Raw genomic sequence first — 24,954 nt, forward strand, 5'->3', positions numbered from 1 at the left:
AGGAGGGAATGGCAGGTGATCTGCTCCACGTGTGACACCTGGAAGTCACCTGCCTGTGTCTCTCCTGTTCTCATATTCCATCAACCTGCCTCTGTGCAATTCAATTCTACCTGCTGGGTGCTGGGGATCCTCCCAGTCACCTCTGGGACTGACACCTCCTCTGCAGGCAGGTGTGCTCTGCCACCACAGCACACTCTGGGTGGAAAAGTACATTTCCCTGTTTAGGCTTTGGATAACTCTTCCTGAACCAGCCCAGCTTGTTCTGCCATGATGCAAACTCACACTTGGGCACTAGCAGGGCAGAGGAATTGTGTTAGGACCAGGAGCTGCAGGATGTGAAGCTAGGGCATGCATCTCTGATGGATGGAGAGAAATGCACAGAGATAGCATGTCAAGCTGGAAGAAGCTAATTCTGCATTAAGGCAAGATTTTTAGCTAATAGAGTTTCCTTATGGTCCATAGTCAGTGCACCATACTTACAAGGTTTGAGTTGAAGCCTTTTAAATGGACTTAGAAACTTGCACCTCAGCAAGAAAAATTTGATTTTTGGAAATGCTAAGCACGTCCCTCTGCCTCACTGGAGATGATCCAGACACTCCCCTCAGACTGTATTTTATTATTCATTAAACAGCTTGTTATAACTCTGTCAAGACAGAGTGCTATTTCCTCCCTAAGGGAGAGATGAGAACAAAACCTAGGTAAAAAAGCACCTCAGTTCATGCACAATGACAAGTGAATCCTCAGGAAAAAGTTAGGATCTCGTGTTAAACATGAGATCACTTTAGGACATGTTTATATACGGACATTCACTAAGACAGGTCTCCTGGAAGCTGTTCAGAGTACACTACTGAGCCTAGACAAGTTTTAGTGAAAAAAATAATACTAAATTTGAAAATCAGAGATGTCAGGGTTTGGAGATTTTTGTTTTTGCTAAACGAATTGCTGCTAAAGAGAACAGAGAAGTATCAAACAGCAGGAATGAATGGATAAATAAAAGTTCAGGACTAAGTTCAAATTCTAAGGAAGTAATCAGAGTGCATTACCATCTAGCAATCCGACTGTGTGACATAAAGGAACAAACAGAGATTCCATAAATGTCCTTTAATATTCTCTTCACTGAAAATTAGGGAAGAACCTACAGCATTTGTAAGGCACTGAAAGGTATGCAGCTCATACCATATATAAATCATGCTGCATGCAGCTCTCCTACTCTCAGAAGTTGCCCCGTCCTGCAGCTGAAAATTTTCTTGTGCTCTGGATGGGACAGAGATTCTGAGACATCCCAGTTTTAACTGATTTGTTGTTGCCCAAGTATGAACAAAAATCAAAGGACAGCAGCATGTAGCATTTCCCAAAATAATTTATATGACTACTCCACTTTGCATTATGGCAAGGCAGACAAGGGAGGACAATTTCTTTTCCTCTGCCGTGTTGAAAACAGTTGATGTTTAATGATTGACAGCAGCACTGGATTTGTACTGACAGGCAGGTTCACTTCTAGTTACCAGTGGGGTAAAAGTCTGTCTGAAATGCTTACCAGACAGCAGCTCCTGGGAGGTTAGTCCATATCCTCTCTTTTATATCCTCTGCTTTTTATATAAAACCAATCTGTCAGGTTCCCACCTATGTGTATAAACTCAGGCCAGATCTGGCATTCCAGTCTCCAGGTACTGAAGCAGCACTGCATAGAAACCAAGCCTGGTTTATAACCAGAGCTACTAACGTGGCTCTTATCAATAGTCCTTATCATTTCCAGTTCATGCTCAGGCCACAAGGCTCACAAATTATTTACTTTAAATTACTAACGCTACATTCATGATATGAAAGGTAGTATTGAATCAAGTGGTTCAAGACTGAGAACATCCCTATATGGCTCTAAATTACATGCACAGGACTTGTCACAAGGCCAAACATTATGCAAGTTTAATGCTCCAGTACACAAAAAGCACTCCGAACTTACTATAAAAAAAAAATCAATTACCACATCAGCAGAAGCAGGTTTTTCTATCAATCAGTTCCTATTTTAACACAGTCACAATGTGTTTAAGCATACTTCATACTACTACTTGATATGGAAACAAACTGAAGTTGATAGCTTTCCAAGGATTCCTGTCCAGTTTAACATTGCAGAGAGGGACTGTCACTGTCAGCTCCCAAAACTTCCAGAGGATGCTTCCTTTTCCTAGTCCCTATCAACCTTCTGTTCCCACCACTGAAAGGTTAAAAATGGATATAAAATATCTAGCATGAGATTTTGTGGCTGAAAACATTCATTAAAAACACAGATAGCAGTCACTTTAAGCACTTCTCCAAACAAGTAAGAAAGGTGAAATATCAACAAACTCTCATGCATTTGCTGATAAACATATTTTTCTCTAACTAAAGGACAATTTGATCCTTCAGTGACTGAACAAAGTCTTTCTAGCAGGCAAGTAGTTTTTATGACTCAATACTGGAGATTTTCAAGATCCATTCAGAGAAAACAAGTGTTCATGGTTACAGAAAACAAGTTTTACAAAAGAAAACCATGCAAAGAAGTCTTTAAAACTCACCCAGTATTTAAAAGTTCTTTCAAGAGAAAAATGAGCAAAGTTCTTCTAGCAACCTTCCCTCCTGATCAGAAATACAGGTTGAAGTTTAAAATAGATATCCTATCATTCAGCACAGTCACATCTGAACATGCAAACTTTCAGAGGGTAGAAAGAGCGCTGTAACTTACACCAGGCAGTCCGGGGATAAAATTCACTCCGGCACAGGAGGAGAGCACACAAGACAACACTGAGAAGCATCAATGCGAGTCCAGATTCTTATTCAGTAGGTGAAAATCTGCCTCCTCTTAAGCAAAGAATTCTGCTGGGGGTGGGCACTGATAAAACACAACACTGCGTCACGACTGCACCAGAGAGACAAACCAATCCAATGAAGCTCGTATTAAAAGCAACAAAACGTTCCCTTCCCACTCCCCACCCCCAGGCATAGGCATAGACAAGAAAGGAAATCTCATTTTTGACTGTCAGTTGGGTGTTTTGGTGGGATCAGGTAATCTCTGAGGAGTCCCAGATCGTTTATTTGCAAGCACACTTAAATGCACTTTTAATTCAAGTGCCTGTGACAGTAGGGTATGTAGATCCAATTTGGGAATGATGTTGCACGCTTGCTACTTTATCCATGTCAGCAGAGGTCCCACAGGCTACACAGACTGCAGAAAGTTAAAGATGTGCACGAGTTTTGTCTGGATCGATGCCTAAGCAAACAACTTCACTTTCAACAATTCAGCCTAAATTACCCAATCCAGATTCCTTCAACCGCTTTCCTTTAAGTGGGAAAAATTTTTTGCACATAAATCAAGGCACAACTAATGTTTGCCTAAAAGTACCCGGCTTAGCTTTATATAAAATAATTGCTTTAAGACCATATATTGCCATTCAGTTATCATATTCAGCAAAAAGGAATTAAAATCAAAACTGCATTGTCACAGTTACAAATCTGACTGACAAAAATTTATTTGCACACCTTTATGGTTTATATATTTATCTGCTAGGTTTTACTCCATTCAGAGTCACTAAAATGTGTGTAATGATATTAGAACTTAACATAATTAAATCTGTACATTTTCCGCATCCTGAACATTTGAGAAAAACCAAATCAATTCAGTTTTGTAAACACAGACTTGGAAACATAATCCTTCCTGATCTATTTTTTCAAGTTTGAATAACGGATATTTCCTAACAAGAAGTCAAAAGTTTTCTGAATTGGTTAAATTCAGCTGCACATCTGCATGGGTTATTTGGTAATACTGAAAAGTATTTTACATTTCTTAAGAAAACTCACATGGATTAGCAAGCTTACATCACCTTCTAAAAAGAATTAGAAAAAACTCCAACTAGAAATCTGCAATGAATAAATGACATTAAAATCCCCCCCCCCCCCAAAAAAGAATTGTACCTATTGAGCCATGATTATTTTTAAGAAATGGTGATTCTTTATTTAAGGTCGATACCCCACTACAACTAAGTCTGTGATACATCTGCTATCTTTATGAAAAGCTACATCTCTTTAGTCTGGTTGTGATGTCCTTCCTTTTGCTCCTGTAATAGCTGACAAACAGGCTTCCAGTTTTTAGAAAACTGAGGGGCTAAGACTTTCACAGTGGTTTTCCCTTATGGACAAAAGCAACATATTTTAACAACAACAGCATGTTAATCTTTTCCTGCAGATCATATATCTTAATACCTTTTTTTACTTTTTTTTCCCTGACAAGTAGCACCCATCAATTCAAGTGAGAGCGACCATAATGGTAAACATTAAGTCAGCTTGTATTTATAGATCTGGATTCCAAAGTTTTAAGAAAGCGAATAAATAAGCGCAGAAACTTCTTGTACCATTTGTTTAACTTTATAAGGTAAAAAGAAAAAAAAAAGGCAAAATATTATTCCATGTTCTCTTTATAGCTGATGTCTGCCTCTCCCAGTAAGCGTTAAATCCATCCTAATTCTCCTTCAGAGAAGCTAAGGACCGTTCCCCCAGCCGAGAGCAGCCACCACCAGCGTGCAGGTACAAACACTGCCCAGGGCACATGAGACCTGAGGGGTATCCATTTCAATTCCCAGCCCCAGAAGCTGCCAGCCTGACCTGTGGGAAGCATCTCAGACCCAGGAGAGCTGCAAACTGGAACCATTTGAGCGCTGCTTCCCACGAGCCAGCCTGGCCACAACGGTGGCTTCTTGTTGACCTAAGCTGCAGAGCTCGGTCTACACGCAAAGCAAAGGATATAATAAACAGCACAGAGAAAAGGAAATATCTTCAAAGTTTCTCTTCTGCTACATCAGCATTGTGGACTTCAGGCATGGGAAAATTCAAGCCAAGATAGGTTGACCATTAGAAAGAGTTATAATTTGGGACACCACTAAAGAAGCAAGCAAAGGAAAATTTATAAGACCACAGAATAAATTACGAGGATTGGGTTTTGGAAATGGCATCACCAGTTTGGTTCCCATCAAATCAAATATTTGTAGAAATGATAAATTACAATCTCGATCAGATATCATAATTCTGTTTTAATTGTAATTTATTTCGGTAAATCAACAATTGATCGATCGTTGTTTGATTAAACAAACTCATGCTAGGCAGATTTATATTCACATTAAAATAATGTAATAGGACAAGCCAATTTAAATATTTAATTTTAAACCCCCTTTGTTCTGCATTTCTGCATGAGCTATTTTCTGAAAGATGCCCAGGTTCTCATTTCCCAGTGACCACTAAAACAAAGTTAATTTTGCAACTAAGAGTAACTTTTATACTTTTATATCAAAGGTAACTGGCTTTTTTTTGCCATTCAGGTTGGAAGGCTATATATGTAAATGATTATTCAGATTTTAAAACACCTACATTTTGAGTAGAAAATAATGGGGGATGAGTATAATTTTCTAACATAAAAGCCCCTAAGAATTGGAACCTGAATGCCTGTAAAATGCATTTACTCATGAATAGAAATACAACAAAAACATCCAAAAGCTGCAAGGTTAGTGACCAGCTACAGGAGTTTCTGGGCTCTCACATACCTACTGGTACTCTAAAATTGGGAGCCATAAGCACCTGGAACTGGAGACCCTGCCCCTGCCTGGGAACTCTTATTCCTTTATTCCCCCTCAATCTATAAACAGGGGAAATCGAATCAATGAGGAGGAATGAAAAGGGTGACAGACAACAGCCCATCGTACCTCAAAGAAATCTCCAGCCCTCTTCTTTCTGGTACTTAAGGCCCCCATGACCATCTCCACCACAGGAGCCTTGAAGGGCACCACAGGCCAATCATTACCTGGAAATCAGCCCTGAGGCCCTTCAGACTAACAGAGATTTAATCAAACCTGCTCTACCAAACACAACATCTCTTCTTGGAGCTCTGGTGGTTCTATTATGCTCAATGGATACGAACAAAACTCTGAGCATCTGCTCTGCAGAGAGCTGCAAACACAGTTTAGGTTAAAAAGAGCCAATAAAGCACATCTGCTTTTGCATATTGGATAGCAAGTTCTGAAACATTGTTATCTATTAGGATAATCTCCAAAAGAGACGCATCCATGTTTCACTGCAAGAAAACCATCTCAGGGACTCTGGAAAGTTTAATGCAGTAGACATAAAAATTAAGAAGTCATTTAGCGGGGAGCAACTCCTCTGCTCTAAGGAATCAAACCCCTTGGATGGGCTTTCTTGATGGCTCTGAACTCTGTCACCGTGTCATCCAAACATTTCTTTTTTCCAGCAAACTTGCGGGCTCTCAAAGAGGACATCCCACCCCAGTCAAGGGACTTCCACTCCCAGTGGTCGAGGTGAATTAGCTGTGCTTGCACAGGCATGCATGGAGAGCTGCCATGTTACAGCATGTGACTCTGCTTGAGATCACACTTGTCTACCGAGTGAGCCAGCCCTGGGAAATGAAAGGGAGGAACCCACAAGTGGAATTGCTGGAGGCCAAGGCTGGCGCAGAGGCTGACACAGGCTCCGGGTGCTGTGTGGCCTGGGAGAGCCACGCTGACTCCAGCCCCTACCACAGCACAAGCCCATGTCCAGCCAGGAGGAGTTCAAAGGCAGCAAAGCAATGCTGAAGGAGCAAGGCTTTGGCCAGTGCTTATTCAGGCTGGGAATGGTCCATTCCCAGTTAATGCTGGGAACTGGACTTGCATCGCCTGTGATTCCAGCCGACTGACCAGAGACTGGGGCACACTCATGTCCATACTAAGACCAAGGAAAAGAGCTGCTGTTCAGAGCCCTGATTAAGCCCTGAGCTTAATCTTCCCCTCCCCAGACCCATATCCAAAAGAAGCAGTCAGCATAAGCACAGTACTATAAAAGCCCTGGCTACTGCTGACAACTCAAGGAGCATTATCCTGAAATACTAACGGACCTGTACTGACTTTTACACAGAACATAAAAACTGCCCATGAAACACTCCTGTGGCAATCCAAAAATATGCATTTTGCAAATTCAGAGGCATATGTAAAGATGCCCTTGGTGAAAAGCCAGAGTGTGGTTGCCAAAAGTCAACAATGCAAATTTTGCAGATAAAGGAAACCTGACACGTCCAGCCCCAGATTGCCTGCCATTTCCATTTCAGTTTGGGTTTCAGAGAACAACCACTGTGGAGCCTTCTGTTTGAGCCAGAAGAGATGGCTGGAGCTCCCCTGAGTCCAGCAACCCCCTCTCTTCAAACAGAGCTGCAGGAGTGAGTGGCTATCAACATGCCAAAGCACACCGGCTGGCTCTCACTGCCGACCTCCAGAATCGGTGTGGCCCACAGGACAGACCAAGCACTCCTGACCTAGCTGAATGTCAAAAGGAGAAAAGGATCAGGGCTATAACCAAACAGAGGATGGATAACACTCACAGAGGCGTCAACCAGGGTTATGGGAGTAAATGGAATAGATTAAGCCAGTACACTCTGGCAATGGAAATTTTGCTGCTTCTTTTTCCCTATGAGCATTGCAGTAATAGAGATATAAAGGGAGAAACAGCAATGAAAGCTGTGACCTTGGCTTCATTTCACAGGAATCAGAGCCAAATATTCGTGCTTATGCTGCCCGGCGACAACGCAAAGCTTGGCATCTGCCAATTAACAGGCCTGTTGCCCCCTCAAAGCCCAACAGCTGCTGATTCTGTTCTTGAGTCCATGTAATATCCACATCTGTCTCCTGCAGCCTATGCTACTAGAGGCATGAGGAGCATGATGGGGAAGCAAATACCTTGAGTTCCACCTACCAGGCAACATTAACCTCCTGGTGGCTTCACCATAGATTGAACAAAGAAGTGCCCAACAGACTTGTGACATGGGCTACAGATTAAATCACTGTCAATCAATGTGCCAAAGAGTGTCCCACAACTGGCTCTTGGCTTAGCAAACACCTCCAAGAGGGCTTACTAAGGGTGTGTAGTCATATGAAGCATGCTGAGAAAAGTTTGGCTTTATCTCTCATGGAAGGCCGGGGAGCAAATCCAGTGGTGCAGTGCCAATGTCCAGGGGGAGCACAAAGAGTCTTCCTAAAGGTTTGGGCAAGATAACAGGACACACGGACTGATGAGCATATTCATCCTCCAAAAGAGCTTGAACACCTAAAATTTCTGTGCTTGACACACAGGCTGCAGGGAAGAGGAAGTTACTAGGCAGCAGAATGTATCTGAGCACTTGGCACCAGCAAACGGGGCCGGTGGCCTCTGTGCCTCATCCTCAGGGTAAGGCATTCCTAGCTAAGCCACGATGACAACACTAATGCATCTCAGAAGCCCCATGGCTGCCCAGAGGAGAAGAGACAGAATGGATGCTGCTGAGAGGTCAGGAATAGCAAAGGGGATTCCATGAGGAACCCTCCCCTCTTCCCTGCCTGCCGGTGTGAGAAGCAGAGCTGGCCATGCCAGGATCCTGCTGTGGCCACTGTGGCTCAGGCTGGGACTTCTCTGGACTATGCACCCCCATGCAGAAAATGACCAACCCAAAAATAGGAGTGGCACTGACACAGACCTCTCTGCTCCACACAAGCACTGTGAGAAGAGCCACACCACTCCAAACAAGGGTGCAAATTCCAGAATTAGCTGAAAAAATCAAGCAGAAAAAGAGAAAATAACCCCCAAAAATAAATAAAATTAAGTCTATGGCAGCCACGCATGACAATAACACCATGTCAAGAGTCCTCTGAAATATGGAAGAACCTGCAGAGCACATTTCTTGCAAGACCTGGAAGGGAACAAGGTCTATCTCTGTCATACTGATAAGGAAAATTTACCCACTGTTATCCGTAAAACAAACAAGCAAGTAGATAATCATATAAACAAGGAACACTGAATACACAGGCAGAAAGAATATAAAGTATTTTTTTCCTTTAAGGAAGTAATCAAGGAATGTACAATTAATTAAAAATTGGTTTCTTGTCACCAAGACCTTCAGAAGTCACATAAATAACTTCCTCTTCCATCTCTTCTACACATAAATTAAAAAGGGGAAAATTAATTGTGCCATCTCTTCAACTATCAGTCAGTTTCTCCACTTTGAATTAAGCAGATATTTAATTAAATCAAATTAATAAAATTATGTGAGGAAAAGAGTTGCTCTGAAACAGTGGAATACATTACTCCCAAAATGGGCTTAATATTTCAATCAACACTGTCTCCAAGCCTTTAACCAGATATCTTTGACAATTTGTTTTTTTCTTTAAAACTTCAGCAGACATGAAGATATCTTAATCACTTAATTTAATACTAATAGCTAAATAGATTACAATAAATTTGGGTTATAGTACAAGTTTGTTTCTTTCAAATCCAAAGTACTATGCGTTTACAAGAAAAATAATACTTTGCAGTTTAAAAAATTCCTCAATTATGCAAAAAGTATTTTCCATTCTCTAAAGCAATCCAGAACCTGGACTGTATTATTCACTAATGTACTTTCCATCTGGGATACAGTGGTGCACTAATCATATGTGAAATTCAGGGGTGCAAAGACCGTTCTCTATCTACTTGCAAACACTATCATCAATTACCGAAAAATCGATTTAAAATTGGAAAAAAATTACAAACTCATCTACTGGCTACTGTAATCCTGGGATTCTATTTTGACTGAGATTCTCTAAGGTTTATTCAGGAAACAGATCAATTGCACAAATTCAAATGCACAGTTCTCCATCAATAAAGTCTTCCAGAAGACCATGCAGGAACCCACGCTGAGTGTGCCTGATGGGCAAACGCCATGAAAGGAGTAATGCTGGCAGAAACACTAAGGGAACACGGGTGCAGGTAACACGAAGAAAACAAATGTGCAGATTTACTGGTTCCAGTCAACAACAGTAGCTAAAGTTTATTGATTTCAGTTTCAGCAGCTAAAAATCCATGAAAACATTCTTATATGATACAGACAATACTATCCCATATTCAAATTTCTATCAAAGTAATAAAATAGGCTAGGATTTTCTCACAGTCATTGCAATTTACTTATCAATTAGTACAATAAAACCTATTTTAAAATGTAAATATTAAAAAGTGCAAATAGTTTTTGTATCCCATTGTGATGTAGCAGCTCGATTATATGGAAATATCTAAGTAAAGAGACTGAAAAAATCTAACTGGAAAAATATAACTACAAAAATATCTGGACACATTCTCAGCCACTGTCTCTCAACTGTTCCCCTTATATCCACTGTAAAACTATTTCCAACACACTAATCACATCTATTCAGAAGAAACTAAAATTATATGATTTCAAACTATTTTCATTTAAAAAAATAGTCCTTTAACAACTGCTTTTACTCTTCTATCTAATTATATACTCTTAAAGGCCAAATATTCAGTCAGTATACAAAAATAACCATAGCCTTTTATTAAGGATAAGACACCAGATAGGAGTTCATAAGAAAAATAAAGATGTTCTTTGCCTGCCACTACCACCAATAGTTTTCAATACAGGAAAACACATTTACTTTTAAAATTTTAAATGCATATACATCAAAGTCTTAATAACTTTGTATCAGAGACTTACTACAATCAAATCTGTTCACAGCATCATTAAGCTGTTGGACTGCATGGCCAGTATTTCCTTCGAGATACTTCACAGCACAGCCAAGATGCTCAAAAACTCTCTCTCCAAAAAGCTCTCTCCTGACTAAGAAATCTGCACTTATAACCCTACAACCCTGGCAAGAAATCTTACCTAGAACATTTTTCTGACCAACAGTCAGATAGAAAAGATAAAATTGATTGATATTTGATTCTGGCATCTGTCTAAGGACACCATAAGAACAATACATTATAAGGTTACTCAAATCATAGGGTTAGCACGATTTTTTTTTCTTTTACCTATGCACCTGTCGTCATACTTTCTATGCAAAGGCTGTTTATTAAACTTGAGCAAAACTCCTAACTTCCTATTTTGTAATGGTCTGAGCTTTTCCATATTCAATGTATGTTTCAACAAGAAAAACCCCAAATTGATTTCAAGTACAAAGCAGCAGCTATCTCATCCACAAATGAAACTACAGCGATGTTCTGCTCTTCCTAAAACAAGCTTGAAGCCACGATTATATTAAAGACACAGATGTGAGGGGATTTTTCAATTTCCAAACAGACATGCAAACAAAGTATTACAGTTCAGGGGTGCAGGTAAATGAATAAGCAAGAAAACTACGTGACGTTTGTGCAGCGTCCTCTCAAATCCTGCAATCCCTTCTAGAAAGTCTGGGTCTACATCTCCCTCTTCTTTACTCATGTTCTTCTCGCATGGCTTGGTCTCAGAAACTTTCCATGCCTGTAACGGAAACTTGAGCCAACTTCTTAAATGTATGATTTCTTCATCTCCACTCATCATCCACTTCTGTTTCTGAGAAGCTCCTCATCATGACACCTGTATCTCAAGAAGCAAAACAGGAAACATCACAGGGATGAAGCAATGAAAGATGAATAATAATATGCCTCTGTGTCTTTAATAAAATCCCAACTTTCATTCAAGTTCCTTTTAGGAAATCAGAGTTCCTTTCACAAGTGCAAAGCTTACAAACCTAGTTTGGCAAAACATCGCGTGCCAAAAAGGGGGTAACCAATCTCCCAATCTGCACCTCTGATCCTGACACCATGAGCAGGAGAAATCCTGCACCAGCTAGCCTTACACACTGTGGAAAATATGACCTGGTGCCAAGCTTGCAGAACTAGTCTGCGGCAGCCAGCTCAACTAAAAGAAACTGCTGACCCATCTGCTGACTTACCCGCTACTGAAAACAATGCCAGTTATCTTTACCCAGGACTCACTTGTCCAAGTAGAGCTCAAGCCCACAAGTTAGATTAAAAACAAAGATGTGAGTAAGCCTCTCCTCTGCTTTTCCCATTGCTCCCTAATCTGCACAACTTCCATAGCACACAGTTTGTGGTTTTATACACTTATCAGGTACAAGAGAAGACAAAGCTTTCTCTGTGTTACAGCAGCTTAACTACAAGGTGACAATGACCTAAGGTATTTTCAACCTGTCATAAAACTTGGCATTGGGGTAGAGGGCACTTGCCTGTTTCTGCCATCCAAAACTTGGGGTCAAGCAGGCCCAAAGCCAAGAGCAGCACTGTTTAGAGTCTAACAACAAAACAGCAAAGGGATGACTCATCTGCAAAATGGAGACACAACCCTCTTGTGTCCAAAGCTGCAGCTTAAACCATCTGCCTGCTTTACAGTTTTGCCTGAATGCTGAATAAGGGGGTACAGGAGAATTATTTCTGCAGCCTCCCCAGCCATGAAGCCTTCAGAGCAGATAAGCAGGCACCAAAACCATTCTGCCAGCCAGCTCTCAGTGAAACAGAAGCATAAAAGCCATTTTATCTCTCCCTTTTAGGGTTAAGGCCACATTTAAATAAACATTAGCATCAAAACCTCTTTGTACTAGAAGCAGAGCAGACCTTACATCTTATCAGCTATCACCTAAACTTCTCAGAATTCCACATCCCATCTAAAATCCTTCTTTATTCTGCAAAAACAGTTGACAGCAGCATGCTCCATATGCATGAATCAGAAAGACAGAGTAGTCCTTCCCCAACTCCTCCCTGTGAAACAGGGCTCATTTTGGCTTTCTTACAGCAGAAATGAGGGACAGCTGTAGGGACAGAGTCCCACCAGAGCACAAAGTTTTGGCTCTGCTTCTTGCACTTCACAGTTGAGAAGATAACTGAGCCTTAGTCAAAGCAAGAAACCCTCTGAGAGCGCTCTGGGTATTGCAGAAAAAACATCTTTTTAGTAACTGGACAGAAAAGTATTTGCTGTGCTGGGATTACATGTCAAAGAAAAATACATATTCCCCCAATTCTGAACTCTTGATTAAGTCCTTACCCTCAAAAGTGATCAGAAGGCAAGCAGTCCTGAAAGCTTGTGCCTCAGTGATCACGCCTGCTACTGAGACATGCTACTGCTAACTCAGGAAAGGTAACTATCACAGATTTCAAGAGCTTAAAAGCTTTCAAAAGCACTAAAGCTGAGGCAGTCACAAATGTCCAGCTGTCAGGGCATCCAGAATTCTTTTATAAAATATATACACCATTCAATTTTTTTACACCACAGTGATTCTTAATCTTTTATCATGATGACCACTGTATACAAGAAGCAGAAATCATAATTGTACTGTTCCATAGCCATCATAACTCCATATTCTTTCTGAGCAGCAGAAAGTAACTGAGGACAAGTAATTCAATCTATTATTGACATCTTCACTTGTTAATCAGATGTCTACAGTCAGCTTACACACCATACAGACTACAAAACATCCAGGCTGCTCACTGTTGCATGCAGAAAGAGAACTGCAGGAAAAGGTTAATAGTTGCCCAAAAGATCTGATGCTGGCTGCCACCTGAAACAACCGAGGAATTTTCAGTTTTCTTTTGAAGAGACAATTTACTGGCAGGCTGGTGCTTTTAACTTTGATCTTCCTTCCTTCCAACACCAGCAGAAGCTCAGTAACAGAAGTTCTGAAGCTTTGTAGCTCAGTAACAAAACACAGAAACCTCCCAGAATGTTAACTCAATTACAGTATTTTGGCAAGGAAATCTTCCCCTTGTACCTTGGGGAAAATCTGAAAAGATTAAACAGTGCATGTTTTAAAAGTACACACACCTCAATTATTTGGTGTAACTCTTCATTCACCTGATTGCTTTGAGAGAAAAAATATTCTTCAGTAACTTGCTTGAAAGACTGAAAGTGTTCCGTGTTTCCCAAAGAAACAATGGTTATAAAACCACACTGATTGTTCCATGCACAGAAATGTAAACTATAAGGCAAATTTCAACCTAATCTCATGCAAAAGCTAGGAGATTTCAGAAGTGCTCAATTCCTACAGCAGACTTGCAAAAGTAAGCAACCAAGGCAGTCTCCTGAGCCAAAGGTCTGGTTCTCAAACATCAGGGAGACAGCACGCTTTGATTAAATATACCCAAGAACTCACTACAAGTGAGAAGCTGCTCAGGCACTGTGCTGTGGGGAAAATCAGGGATGCTAACAGCACTGCTGTGTAATGGAAAGAGAGAAAGAAGGAAAGATGTGTAAGGTACTGCAGTGCCACCAAAACCAAGAGAGCTGCAGGAAAGATTTATCTTCACTAGTTCAGCTGCTCACAGAGCTACCTTTGAATCTATGGAGCAATACAGCAATGCCTTAAGAGCCCATCACATCTTCCATCTCTATGTGGGCTGCTGCTGACATGTCAACAGGCAATTCTGAGGATTCATTAAAGGCACTTGGACAACAGCTGTCTTGTTTCACCAATGGGAATGTGGAAAAGCAGACATACACTGCAACACAGGTGGCCTCAAAACCTCCCCCCCCCAAAAAAAATGCTTTTCAAACCCTTCAACAAGATCCTACCCAGGCACTGGCACGACAGGTCAGACTGCTGGTCCATTTTTCTGAGAATCCTGCCTCCTGTGATCAGGACCAGATGCTACAGAAGGTAGAACAGTTCAGGTAGTGAGCAATGATGTAATTCCCCCAAAAGGGAAATTCCTTCCTGACCTCATCAATAAGGATGAAGGCTTATGTGCTTAATTTATTTTTAATCCTATTTACAGCAACTCTGGACATTGTCATTATACATATAAATGCCCAAGTTTGCTTGGAATCCAACTAAACTTTTGCTCTCGGTAATACTGTGTGGTGTATTTATGCCTAATGTCATTTAAATATCCCTTTGTTCTTGCACTATGGGAACTAGCATAACCATTGACCACCTCTGTTCCCCTTCCAAGAGCTCCAGCCTGCCTTGCACCATAAATTTCCATGCCACGCTATGCCCTGTGACAGGACACAATCTGAGGATCTTCAAGGAAGCTACTGAGCAACTTCTATTAGATAACTAGCAACATTTAAGCTACGTTTCTGGGATCTGCAGCAAAGTTGGCAGTTGCACCAAGATTTCAGCAGGCTCTCCCTTCTTCTAGATCTTGCAAGCTCACTTTCATGTCGTTTTCCACTCCAGGGATGCCACTCTTATAAGCAAGACATTTTGTTCTATGTTGTGCACTTTGAAACCCCCCTTCAAGATTCTGATACATTTACTTAATACAGAGGGCTGTACAGGAACCTCTCTGAGCAAAGAACTGCCCTCTCATCTCCATACCTGAATAAAAAAAACCAGGGCCAAACCATGCAACACCAATCCTATTTTGCTCTTGGCTGATGTTCTTGTGGGCTGCAGGTTCCCCTGTGCAATAACTTTAGCCTGTGTTGCTACTTTAGTTCCTTACAGATGAGCTCATGGCACATTCATCATGATTGTTGTGCCATGTACTTATTAAAGCTCCAGTGCTGTCTGCTGTTTCTGCTCACACAATGTATGCATCAACGTATCAAGCCACACCTTCATTCAACAAAAGCTTGGTGGGGAAAAAAAATATATATGCAAGCAGCAGACAAGAAAGGGAGACTCTTAAAGCACACTTGAAGTTCTGGATCCTCTTGTCTCCCCAAAACCTGCTTTCAGTCATTACTTGGGCTGCATTTTCTTCTCCAATTGAAGAAGCTAAAACTTTGGACTCCAGGCCACAGGTTCTCAGTCCGAAAGCCTTCAGGAAAGAAAGAGAGAAAGGCTGGTATCTCGTGGGAAGATGGCCTCCCAAGGAGATGACAGAGTTTTTACAGCATCTGTGAGAAATACCACACAGTCATCACTGTTTGACCACAAATGTTGTGATTATGGGTTTGGAACTGGTGAGTTATGGTAAGAGAATACTTCTTTGCCTCAACCAAAATGAAAATTATACCGTTTCAACTCTCTTTGGAACAACCTTCAGGCAAGCAAGGGAGTGAGAGAAAAAGCCTGTTCCAACTTATGGTTCAGAAACAAATGAAGTTCTTTAATGATCAAAATAGCACTAACAGAACTGGTAAAAGGCCCCACTTTGTCAACAGTTACCTCATTAAATAATCCAAACACATGCAACTTCTTTCTCTATTTGAGTATCAGAGACTGATTAGTCAATAAAGTGACAGGTCTCATAATGGCAGTAAAATTGTCCTTTCACGTATTTCTCAAAGACCTCTTCGTGCTGTTTAATAGTTACAGAGGTCTTAGAAACTCTGTTTAAGAGCAAGGATCTTGACCGTTTCTTCCCAAGAGGCCACAAACGTTTTCCTGTTCTTCAGTCTCACATGTGTAAAGACAATATACTGAGCTGGGTACTTGTACAATGTCTTAGGCAATGCTGAAAGAGTGGTCCAAGCCACAAGGCTCAGAGCACTGCCATACCAGCACCGCCAGGACCTCAGATCAGCCAGCGAGTGGTTTGCCCTTGGCATTCCAGAATGCGCTGAGGTTGAAAGGGAAGACAATAATGATACAGAACAATTCTCCCATCAGCAGTGGCAAAAGTAATCTCAGAGGCACAGAGTGCAATGCTTTCACCATTTTGGGGTCATTACTGACTTTGAAGTCAAAAAGAAGTGATATTTTCTGTTTGTCACACACAGAAGCAGACTTTGGGTAAGGAGACTTTTTTAACAGACTCAAGTCAGGTATTTTTGGTTGCTAGAATTCTCAATCTGTTGTCATAAAATTAGCTTTAAATAAATATACAATACAAGCAGTACATACTTTGCCTAAGAAAAAACCTGCTGGCCACTTACAGATCATGTGAGCCCAGTTATTTAGCTGAGCTAAAAACATCAATTATTCCGAGCCTTATCTGACTGTAGATTTGGATCTGTTTAACAACAGCACTGCCACATATCAAAACGCATGACAACCCGCAGCTCTTTACTAAAGCAATGAAAAGTTCCTGCAAACAATGGTTGCTGCCATTTAACAACACAGTCATGAAGAAAAGAGGTAAGAGGGGAAAACCTGCACCTTTTCCTCTATCTGAAAAGAAAAAGCAATTCTCCCTCTCCTGTCAGTCCACCCTTCCTTCCATATTACAGCAGAAAGAAATGGGCTGCCTTCAACTACCACTCCCTGATGTTCACCAACCAAAGCTATGGAAGATGATAATCTCATTTTTTTTCCCCTTTGCAAGGTTTTCATCAACCAGTACAAATTCTGCTCTGTTCTTTCAACCAGTGTCACAGAACCTGGCTCGGTACTGGTTATCACCATGATCCAAGCAACAGCAAAACAGTCACTCAAACATACCTAGTGCTCAGTGCTGGGTAAAGTTCACAGCAGCTGTCTGAGTCCCAGAAAGACATCTGAGAGAAGCGCCATAAATAACGACATCACATGGAGTCTCCCATTGCACAACCCACATACATCTTCCCTGCTCAGGAATTCACGCCTCGCACCCTTCGCTGTCAGTCAAGAGCATATTACAAACCATGTTTCCAAGATGATCCAGAGGATATTTTGGAAAGTAATACAGCCCTCCAGTTGGCTGAGTCTTTTCAAAATACCTGTTCTACTCCATTACGAAAATGACAAATGTTGCTACCATCTTATCAAACCATGGTCTTTCTCAGGAGCAAGCTGTAGATCCACCTGTGCATTTTATACATCATGGATGTCCAAAACCAGTTCCAGCAAGTCTGACAGCCTGGCAGAAACCGAAGGGGACAACTCCTTCGCAGAGTCAGGATCTAAGTTCTTCTTCAGATATGCAAATGTGAAGTATTTTCTCAGACTGCAGTTTCAGTAAACCCCAAATCTGAAACAGCCCCTTTTCAAGATTAATTTATTTCACTGCTAGATTAAAATTAAACCAAATTCTCTTAAAATACCTCATTCCTAGGCATTTGCAAGGAGAGAATCACTTTTTGAAGCAGTGCCTAGATATAATTTTATAAAAATGAGACTTTTTTTCCTGGAGTTTTGCCACAAATTGCCTTTGAGGGCTTGGTTCAGAAATTCCAAAGTTAGTTTATTGTTTTTCATATTGAGAACTAATTCCTTTTAGCAATTCTGTTAATCTTGGAATTTGAAGTTATTTTTATTAAAGTAACGCCCAGAGTTTATATATTCCATAAAAAGATCAGGAATTATTTTTATTAAAGTAACACCCAAAGCTTAGGCATTCCTTTCAAAAATAAGGCAAAGCACCTTCATTCTTAAAAAGGTTCTTGGTCTTTTCAATGCAAACACAAATTTCACAAAGACAGCTGAGCACTGCAAAGTTTTATCAGCCATTTTTTATCAGAGACTTGAGGAAAAAAGTAATTAAGGCAGGATTTTTCTATTTTTCTGCCTAAAAAAATCATGAGCCTTTTGCTCCAAATAGTACATGTGTCTTTTTTTTTTTTTTTTTTTCCTCCCTTCTTGCCTTCTGTTACAGAAGAAGCAGCACCGGTTTCCACTCCCTGATGTCAGATTTCTCATGAGACATTTGTGCTGGCTCGGGGCTGCTCTGCCAGCAGTCATTTCCTCTGGCCATCCTCTGTACCTCTCCCTCAGCCAGCAGGGAGGCCCCTCGACCCAGGCAATGCCAGCTTCTGGTGGAGCTTGTTAGATTACAAAAATCTGGATCATAGCCCTTAACTCTTATGCCACAACAGATGCGGGGCTGCAAAGTGAAGGCTCTTACCTCCGTTCTCGAGGGCCTGAGGCACTGAAACCTTCTGCTCCTCAGCGGCACCCCTGTCTCAAGGACAAGACCGAGTGCTGCCTTTTGTTTGCATGACTACATTAATAAACAACACCCAGGCTCCTCACCATGACTAAAGCACAGTTTAATTGTTTGGAGGGGAAAGGGAACGCCTTTTGATCACTGCTTCTGATCTGGAGCATAAGCAACCATGACTGAAGACTCCCCTTTGTCAGCAAGCCTCCTCCAATTGCTGTTGCACTTTAGGCATAACAGGCCGAAGACATCATGGATTTAATAACACGTTTTCTAACAATGCGCTGCTTCCTTGTTGAAGAAGGCACGCAATGACAATTTTCAATTTCTTTAATGCAGAAATTAGGGCTGGGACAAAATCTTTTCAATTCCTCCAAAAGAGATGTTAAGTTGCAACATCCCCACCTTGCTCCCTGCAGCGTGTGTAATTTCAGCTTGCTCAATAGCATGGGCACTCCTGAGTTCAGGAAGACTTTAAAAGGAGTGATTAAAGCTCACGGAAGTAAGCTAACATGAATAAACTGCCCAGGCAACAGGAAAACATTCCAGAGCCCTGTGCTGTCACCAGGCTTTTGGCCAATGCTGCTTAATCATATATGCAAAACATAAATTACAGAAAGATTCATCACTGGTTAGAATATTCATAATTAATAATTTTGCATTGCACTGAAGAAGCTTCCCTGCAAACTGTCCTCAGACAAAAGCACTGCGATCTTCTCTCCATTCTCAGAGCTTCTACCAGCATCATTAGTACTAGTTGTACAGCAAAGGCTTCCTCTGTGGGTCTTCTCAATGGGTCAGGCAGTTTTGGAAGGAAAGTTTGAGAGCAAGTTTAGGACCAATCACACATCACTCTGCTGAAATTATTAAATCCTGTGGATGGCTATAAGGCATCATGGCAGCTGCTGCAAGACACATTCTCATCTGGGCTCGGCTTGCACATACCAGCTCATACTATCCGGGCATGTAACACTGGACTGAAACTTGAAATGCTCATGGCACAGGGGAGGAAATTTTCACTACTAGGCCTTCAGAGTTTACGACGTCCTCTTTAAACACAGACATACTCATAGCTTAAATATTTAAGACCCTCTTGAGCCTTGTCACAGAACTTACAGAGCTGTATCAAAATCCTTTGATGTGTGCAGTGCTGAGTAAAAAACCTAGCCAGCCACATTTTGGGTTACAAGGAGAGAGATGACTTTTCCACCACTTAACAGAAGATTATAGTTTTCACATAAGATTATAGAGGTATGGTTGTAATGCCATCTGAAGAATGCGTTTACAAAGATCTGACATTCAGCAGCTCACATGGAGACAACAGAGTGGTCAGATTCTCAAAAACTTTGGAGTTATAATTGAGAGCAACTTGTTAATGATTTTCTGCAGTATCTTACAGATGTAAAGTTTTAACTGTTTTGAAAGCCTTTTCTCACATGCTTCATGTGATCAGACACCACACAATCTACACAGCATAATAGCTTTTTAAACAGTATTGGGTAAGCTAGAAACAGTTCCCTCTGTACAGCATTCTCAAAAATAAATGTAACTGAAGATAACTTTGGCCCAATTTTTGTTAGGTCATAACTTTCCCCATCCAGTACATCCAAAGTTCTGCATTAACTAAGTTACATGAGAGTCTGAGAATCTACTCCTGTGCATGCCTATAAGCCTGACTACTAAAAATGGATGCATAAAAAAATCTACTGTCTCTCTACCCTATCTGCCTTTGCTTTTTTGGAATCATGAATTAACAGGTAAAAATCAGTGCAGATATTTGAAGTAAAATTTCAAAAGCTGACTACACCTTCTGTCCCAACACATACTTGTACTGTACAGCTGAAAACATAAACCCCCCTGCAGAACAGGGTGTAGTTTCACCGGGACAGAACTCCCGTGGCTGCACTTGCCGGGAAAACAAACCACGCTGCCCTTCGCTCATGGCTCAAGCAGCACACTTCGAACACCCTAGCACAGGCAAAAGGCACGGGCCCTAGAAAACCTTTTGCTTTTGCTACTTCTCCTTACAAGCCTTTTGTTCTGGACAAGTAAGTCTGAGATGCTCCTGCCACCGCCCCAGGTCCATGAATACAAACGAAGCCGCACGCTGCTCCAGATTTCGAAACCCTTCACGTTGCTTTCAGCTGAGCTGAGAGGCAAACCGTGAACTGATTATCTGCAGCTCGAAAGGCGGCTGTGCCGGGAAAGCGGCAGGGCGCGGGTTCATTCTCCGCCACGCCGCTCCACTGAAGCGAGCGGAGCCGCACAGGGGCTGCGGCGGGCAGCGGCGCCGGCCGAGATGCGCCATTGGGAAGGCTCCGTTTCCTGACTGCCCGCCGGGTGGGCAGGGCCGGTGGGAAAGAGGGAGGGCTCAGCTGTCCGGACCGCCACGAGCCCCCGTGCCGGGACATCGCCGCGGCGCGAACCCAGGCACGGGACACGTGGGGAGCGCTCCCGCGGAGGACGGAGCGGAGCGCTCCCGCGGAGGACGGCCGTGCCGGCCCGGCGGCGGCACCAAGCCCTCCCGCGGGAATGGAGCCGGACTCGGACACCCCTTCCCCGCCCCCGACCGTGCTTTCTCCTCGGGCGGCCCCTTCCCGCCTCGCCACGGCCCCCGGCGAGGCGCCCTTGCCCTCCCCTCGGCGCGGACGGGCGCGGGGGGCGGCGGGGGCTCGGGCGGCGCGGCCCCACTCACCGCCCGGCGGGCGCCTCCGGCCTCCGAGCAGCAGCAGCGGCGGTGGCGGCGGCAGCGGCAGCAGCGGGAGCCGGCGCGTCCCGGAGACGGAAGCGCGGGAGGAAGTGAGGTCGCGCCAAGGAGAAACGGCGGGGTTTCCGGGAGGTGGAGGGGGATGCGGACCGGAGATTTCCCCTGCGCCCGGGGAGCTCTGCTGGGCGTGGATCTCTGTGTCTCGTAAACCCCGCGGGGTGACGGGGACGCGCTGCGGAGCGGGGCCATCACAGGGGCACAGTAACGTGGGGAGGACGCGGCTCCGGCCGCCCCGGGGCTCCGCGCCCGCCAGCCCTCGGCCCCGCGCAGCGACCCCGCTGTTCCGCGGTTCCTTACAGCAAGGAAGCTGTCACAGGGAGCCACCCTTCACCCAAAGGAGCCATGGGGCAAACCTTGTGCCACTGTCAGTTCCGCCCGGGTCACGTTTCACAGTCCCTACAGACACTGAAGTACAGATCACGTCAATATAGAAAAATTTTGGTGCTCAAAGCCAAGTTTCTTAATATCCAAATGTAACCGCAGTGGTGCTAACCACTGCTCCAGGGCTTAAAAGATTTCAGAGCAAAACAGGTGAGAACCACTGGACATAAACACCCAGCACTGTGCTGGCTGTTCATCATTCAGCCAACTCACCTTGTGTAACCTTAGGAATTACAGCATGATACATCTTCAAATAGTTTTCATGATTAGATGCTTTTATTAAAAAGTAATTTCTGCAGAATCCTTTCAACTAATTGATTTTGAGATTTACCTAGAAATAAAAAGTAACTGCAGTGTGAAGTCTCTTTTGGACAAGCTATGACCTGCTTATACCGATTTTTACAGACAGACCCATTCTTTACAGCAATTTGAGTAAATTAAGCTAACCACCTTTGCTATTAACATTAGAGTAGTGGCTTTAAGTGTCTTCTGGATGTGTAGTTCACTGTGTACATCTCAAAATTTCTCCAGGAAAGGTTCACAGTATTGCATACACAACTCCCAAATAAACAGAGAGAACTTTTCCGCACTACCACCTGACACTCTGGGCTCTCAAAGCTTCACCTTCACCAGGCAGTATGGCCACAGTGCCTTCAGTCACACTTGCTGACTGTATTCAGCAAATTCAACAACCATCACCAAGGAACACAAGGCTTTCCAGGCAGACGGGTACTGCCTCGCTTTCTCCAGGGTGCTGTTGCCAGAGAAGGTAGGAGCTGATTTCCAAGGTGCTAGCAGAGAGAAATAGTTTCAGACAGTGCTAAGGCTGCTCTTCCCTGCCCTCATGTTCCTCTGAGCAGATCTGCCCTGTGCTGGGTACTTTCATGCTGAATGTTCCAGTGGGCACTCGCTTTACCGCACGAGGGCTCAGAGAAAAGCTACTAAGAACAAACTTTTAGGGACAGTCCCCTCCCTTTCCCCCTTGCCTTCAGCTATGTGTCAATTAAAAAGCATTGAAAATAGCTCCACATTGACTCTTAAAATCAGCACTGGATATATGTCCTGAGTTCCTACACAACTGTGGGCTTCATTCCACTGAGAGCTGTACGCTTTCAGTCTGTTTTGGTGGCTGCTGCTGCTGCTGTTCATACTTCCTTGCTGAAAAAAAGAAACACCAATCAACACTGATTATACAATTTATTTTATATTATTATTACTATTATTGTATTATTTATTACATACATGTATATATATGTACATATGTATGTTTATATATATTCATGTAACTATGACAACAAGAAACAGATGTAACATCAAAGAACCTAATTTCCCCCACACAAGGGGAAGTTTCAGTCACCATGTGGAACTTCACCTTATAAATGCTGAACAGTAGAGTCATAGCAAAATGTCAGTGAATCAATGGCAGAGAACTATGATTCCATTCAGGTCCTTTTATTAAAATAAAAAAAAATAAAATTAAAGGCTATGGCTTCAGAAGTTTTATTGCTGATGACGTGAACAGCTCAACAGTCACAAGGCTGATGTCCACATTTCTCATCTCCTCCACAATATACAAGCCACAAGCTAACAATTACACTGACTTCAAAATTAATCTGGTTAGCAAGGCAAAGGGAGATCAAAGAGCTGTGTGCAGTGGTACAAACACCATCAGCAAATGCCAGCAGGCATTCCACTGTAGGAAGAACATCCAATTTTGTTCCTACAGAACGCAATGGCCTGATGTAAGAATCTTTACATCAAGTCTTTGCATTTAAAAGGTGGTTTCAGATCACTAAGCACTAATTTTGCTGTATTTCCTCTAGGCATACATGTAGGGCAGGTGTGAAGCAAGGTTGTGTTTCTCTGAATTGGACCACTGGAATATCACAGGCTTGGGGCTCTTTCCTGCCTCCATCCTGACCTTTAGCACTGAGATCCGAGCAGCAACACTTGTTGGTACAGTAAAATTCTAATTAATTTTCAATTTATGTGGTTGTCTTACTCATCATTCCACAGTCCTCTCAACTTTTACAAGTCCGCCCACATTTTCACAACATCCAGACCTTCCTAGCTCTTTCCAAGTGTAACATAGGAATCGTTTTGACATTTGCTTTAGGACGATTGCACAGCCGCTCCCTCGCTCCGCACTTCCTCACGCAGCAGTCCCGCGGCCCCGGCTGCTGCCGAGCCCCCGCTCCTCACAGGGCGCCACAGCACCGGGGGCGTTCCCGCTGCGCCAGCCTCCAGGTCGCCCCTTTAGGCACGGCCCCCAGCAGCCCTCAGGCCCGGGGGATCCCCGTTTCCCTCCGACTTACCGATGGAGTACATCTCCAACTGCTGCCGCAGGCGGATCTTCTTCATGCTGTCGTAGAAGTTGGGCTCGGGCGGCGTCTCGGCGGCCGGGGGCAGGGTGAAGATGCGCATGATCCTCCTCTTGTTCCTGCGAGCAGGAGGGAGGGGGGCACGGCGGTGAGGGCGCGGCGCTGAGGGCGGGCGCCCCTCCACCTGCGGGCCCCGCGGGAGCCCCCGCCCCGCCCCGCCCGGGCCGCCTCTCACCGCCGCGCGTAGACGAGGAGGGCGAGGCTGGCCAGCACCACCAGCAGGTACACGTTGGTGGCCTCGTTCCACGCCTCGTGCACCGAGTAGTCGATGGCGCCGCCGTCGCCCAGCGCCGCCGAAGCGCCGCCGCCGCCCGCCCCGCCAGCCCCCGCCGCCGCCGCTGCCGCCGCCGCCATGGGGAGCGCGGCCGGCAGGGGCCAACCCGGCCCCGGGAAGTGACGTCAGGGCGGTGCCGGGCGCCATGGCGGGGGGGCGCGGAGGGGCGGTGGGGGCCGTGATTAGCGCTGACAATAAACTGTGCCGGGGAACGCTAATGCCGCTGTTGGCCAAAGTGTATACGCAGGAAAAAATTGTGATAGTCGGCGCGCCGGGCTTGTGGGACCCCACCCAGCACCTGGGCTTGTGCACTGTGAAATTAATCAGAGAATCGGTGAGGTTGGAAAAGAGCTCTGAGGCCATCGAGTCCAACCCGTGAGCGAACACCACCTTGTCAAGCAGACCATGGCACCGAGTGCCACATCCAGCCCCTCCTTAAACACCTCGGGGAGGGTGACTCTGCTACCTCCCTGGGCAGCCCATTCCAGTGTCAAATCACCCTTCCTATGAAGAAATTCTTCCTAATGTCCAACCTAAACCTCTGCTGGCGCAACTTAAAACCACGCCCTGTCACTTGTCACCATGGTGAAAAGGCCGACCCT

At 43.7% G+C, this 24,954-nt stretch overlaps 2 protein-coding genes across 4 annotated transcripts in view; both read right to left on the reverse strand.

Annotated features, from left to right (window-relative positions):
- The window catches only part of SLC20A2 (solute carrier family 20 member 2), a 56,729-nt gene extending 35,369 nt beyond the window's left edge, over nt 1-21,360 (reverse strand). The window contains exon 1 of one of the 2 annotated variants that reach the window (XM_064710969.1): nt 21,245-21,360. The gene's annotated coding sequence lies outside the window, so the exon portion shown is untranslated. The remainder of the gene's footprint in view (nt 1-21,244) is intronic. The other variant, XM_064710966.1, reaches the window with a different exon arrangement.
- SMIM19 (small integral membrane protein 19) lies at nt 9,819-24,437 on the reverse strand. Of its 2 annotated transcripts, none has more exons than XM_064710971.1 (3): nt 24,254-24,437; nt 24,013-24,137; nt 9,819-11,383 (listed from the first exon to the last, which is right to left on the reverse strand). In XM_064710971.1, the coding sequence occupies exons 1-3, from the start codon at nt 24,430-24,432 to the stop codon at nt 11,331-11,333; spliced, it is 357 nt and encodes a 118-aa protein (XP_064567041.1). In that variant the 5' UTR covers nt 24,433-24,437; the 3' UTR covers nt 9,819-11,330. The 2 variants fall into 2 exon arrangements, with proteins under 2 accessions (XP_064567041.1, XP_064567040.1); XM_064710970.1 differs by lacking the exon at nt 9,819-11,383 and adding an exon at nt 21,952-22,855.
- Nucleotides 24,438-24,954: the final 517 nt, after the last annotated feature.

The sequence above is a fragment of the Zonotrichia leucophrys genome, chromosome 4 (assembly GCF_028769735.1).
Source record: "Zonotrichia leucophrys gambelii isolate GWCS_2022_RI chromosome 4, RI_Zleu_2.0, whole genome shotgun sequence".
NCBI lineage: Eukaryota > Metazoa > Chordata > Aves > Passeriformes > Passerellidae > Zonotrichia > Zonotrichia leucophrys.

Coding starts and splice junctions, on each gene's coding strand:
- SMIM19 (XM_064710970.1), bottom strand. CDS start 24,432: ATGGCGGCGGCGGCAGCGGCGGCGGCGGGGGCTGGCGGGGCGGGCGGC. Junction 24,138..24,253: donor CTCCTCGTCTACGCGCGGCG/GTGAGAGGCGGC, acceptor TCCTGCTCGCAG/GAACAAGAGGAGGATCATGC. Junction 22,856..24,012: donor GTTGGAGATGTACTCCATCG/GTAAGTCGGAGG, acceptor TCTTTTTTTCAG/CAAGGAAGTATGAACAGCAG.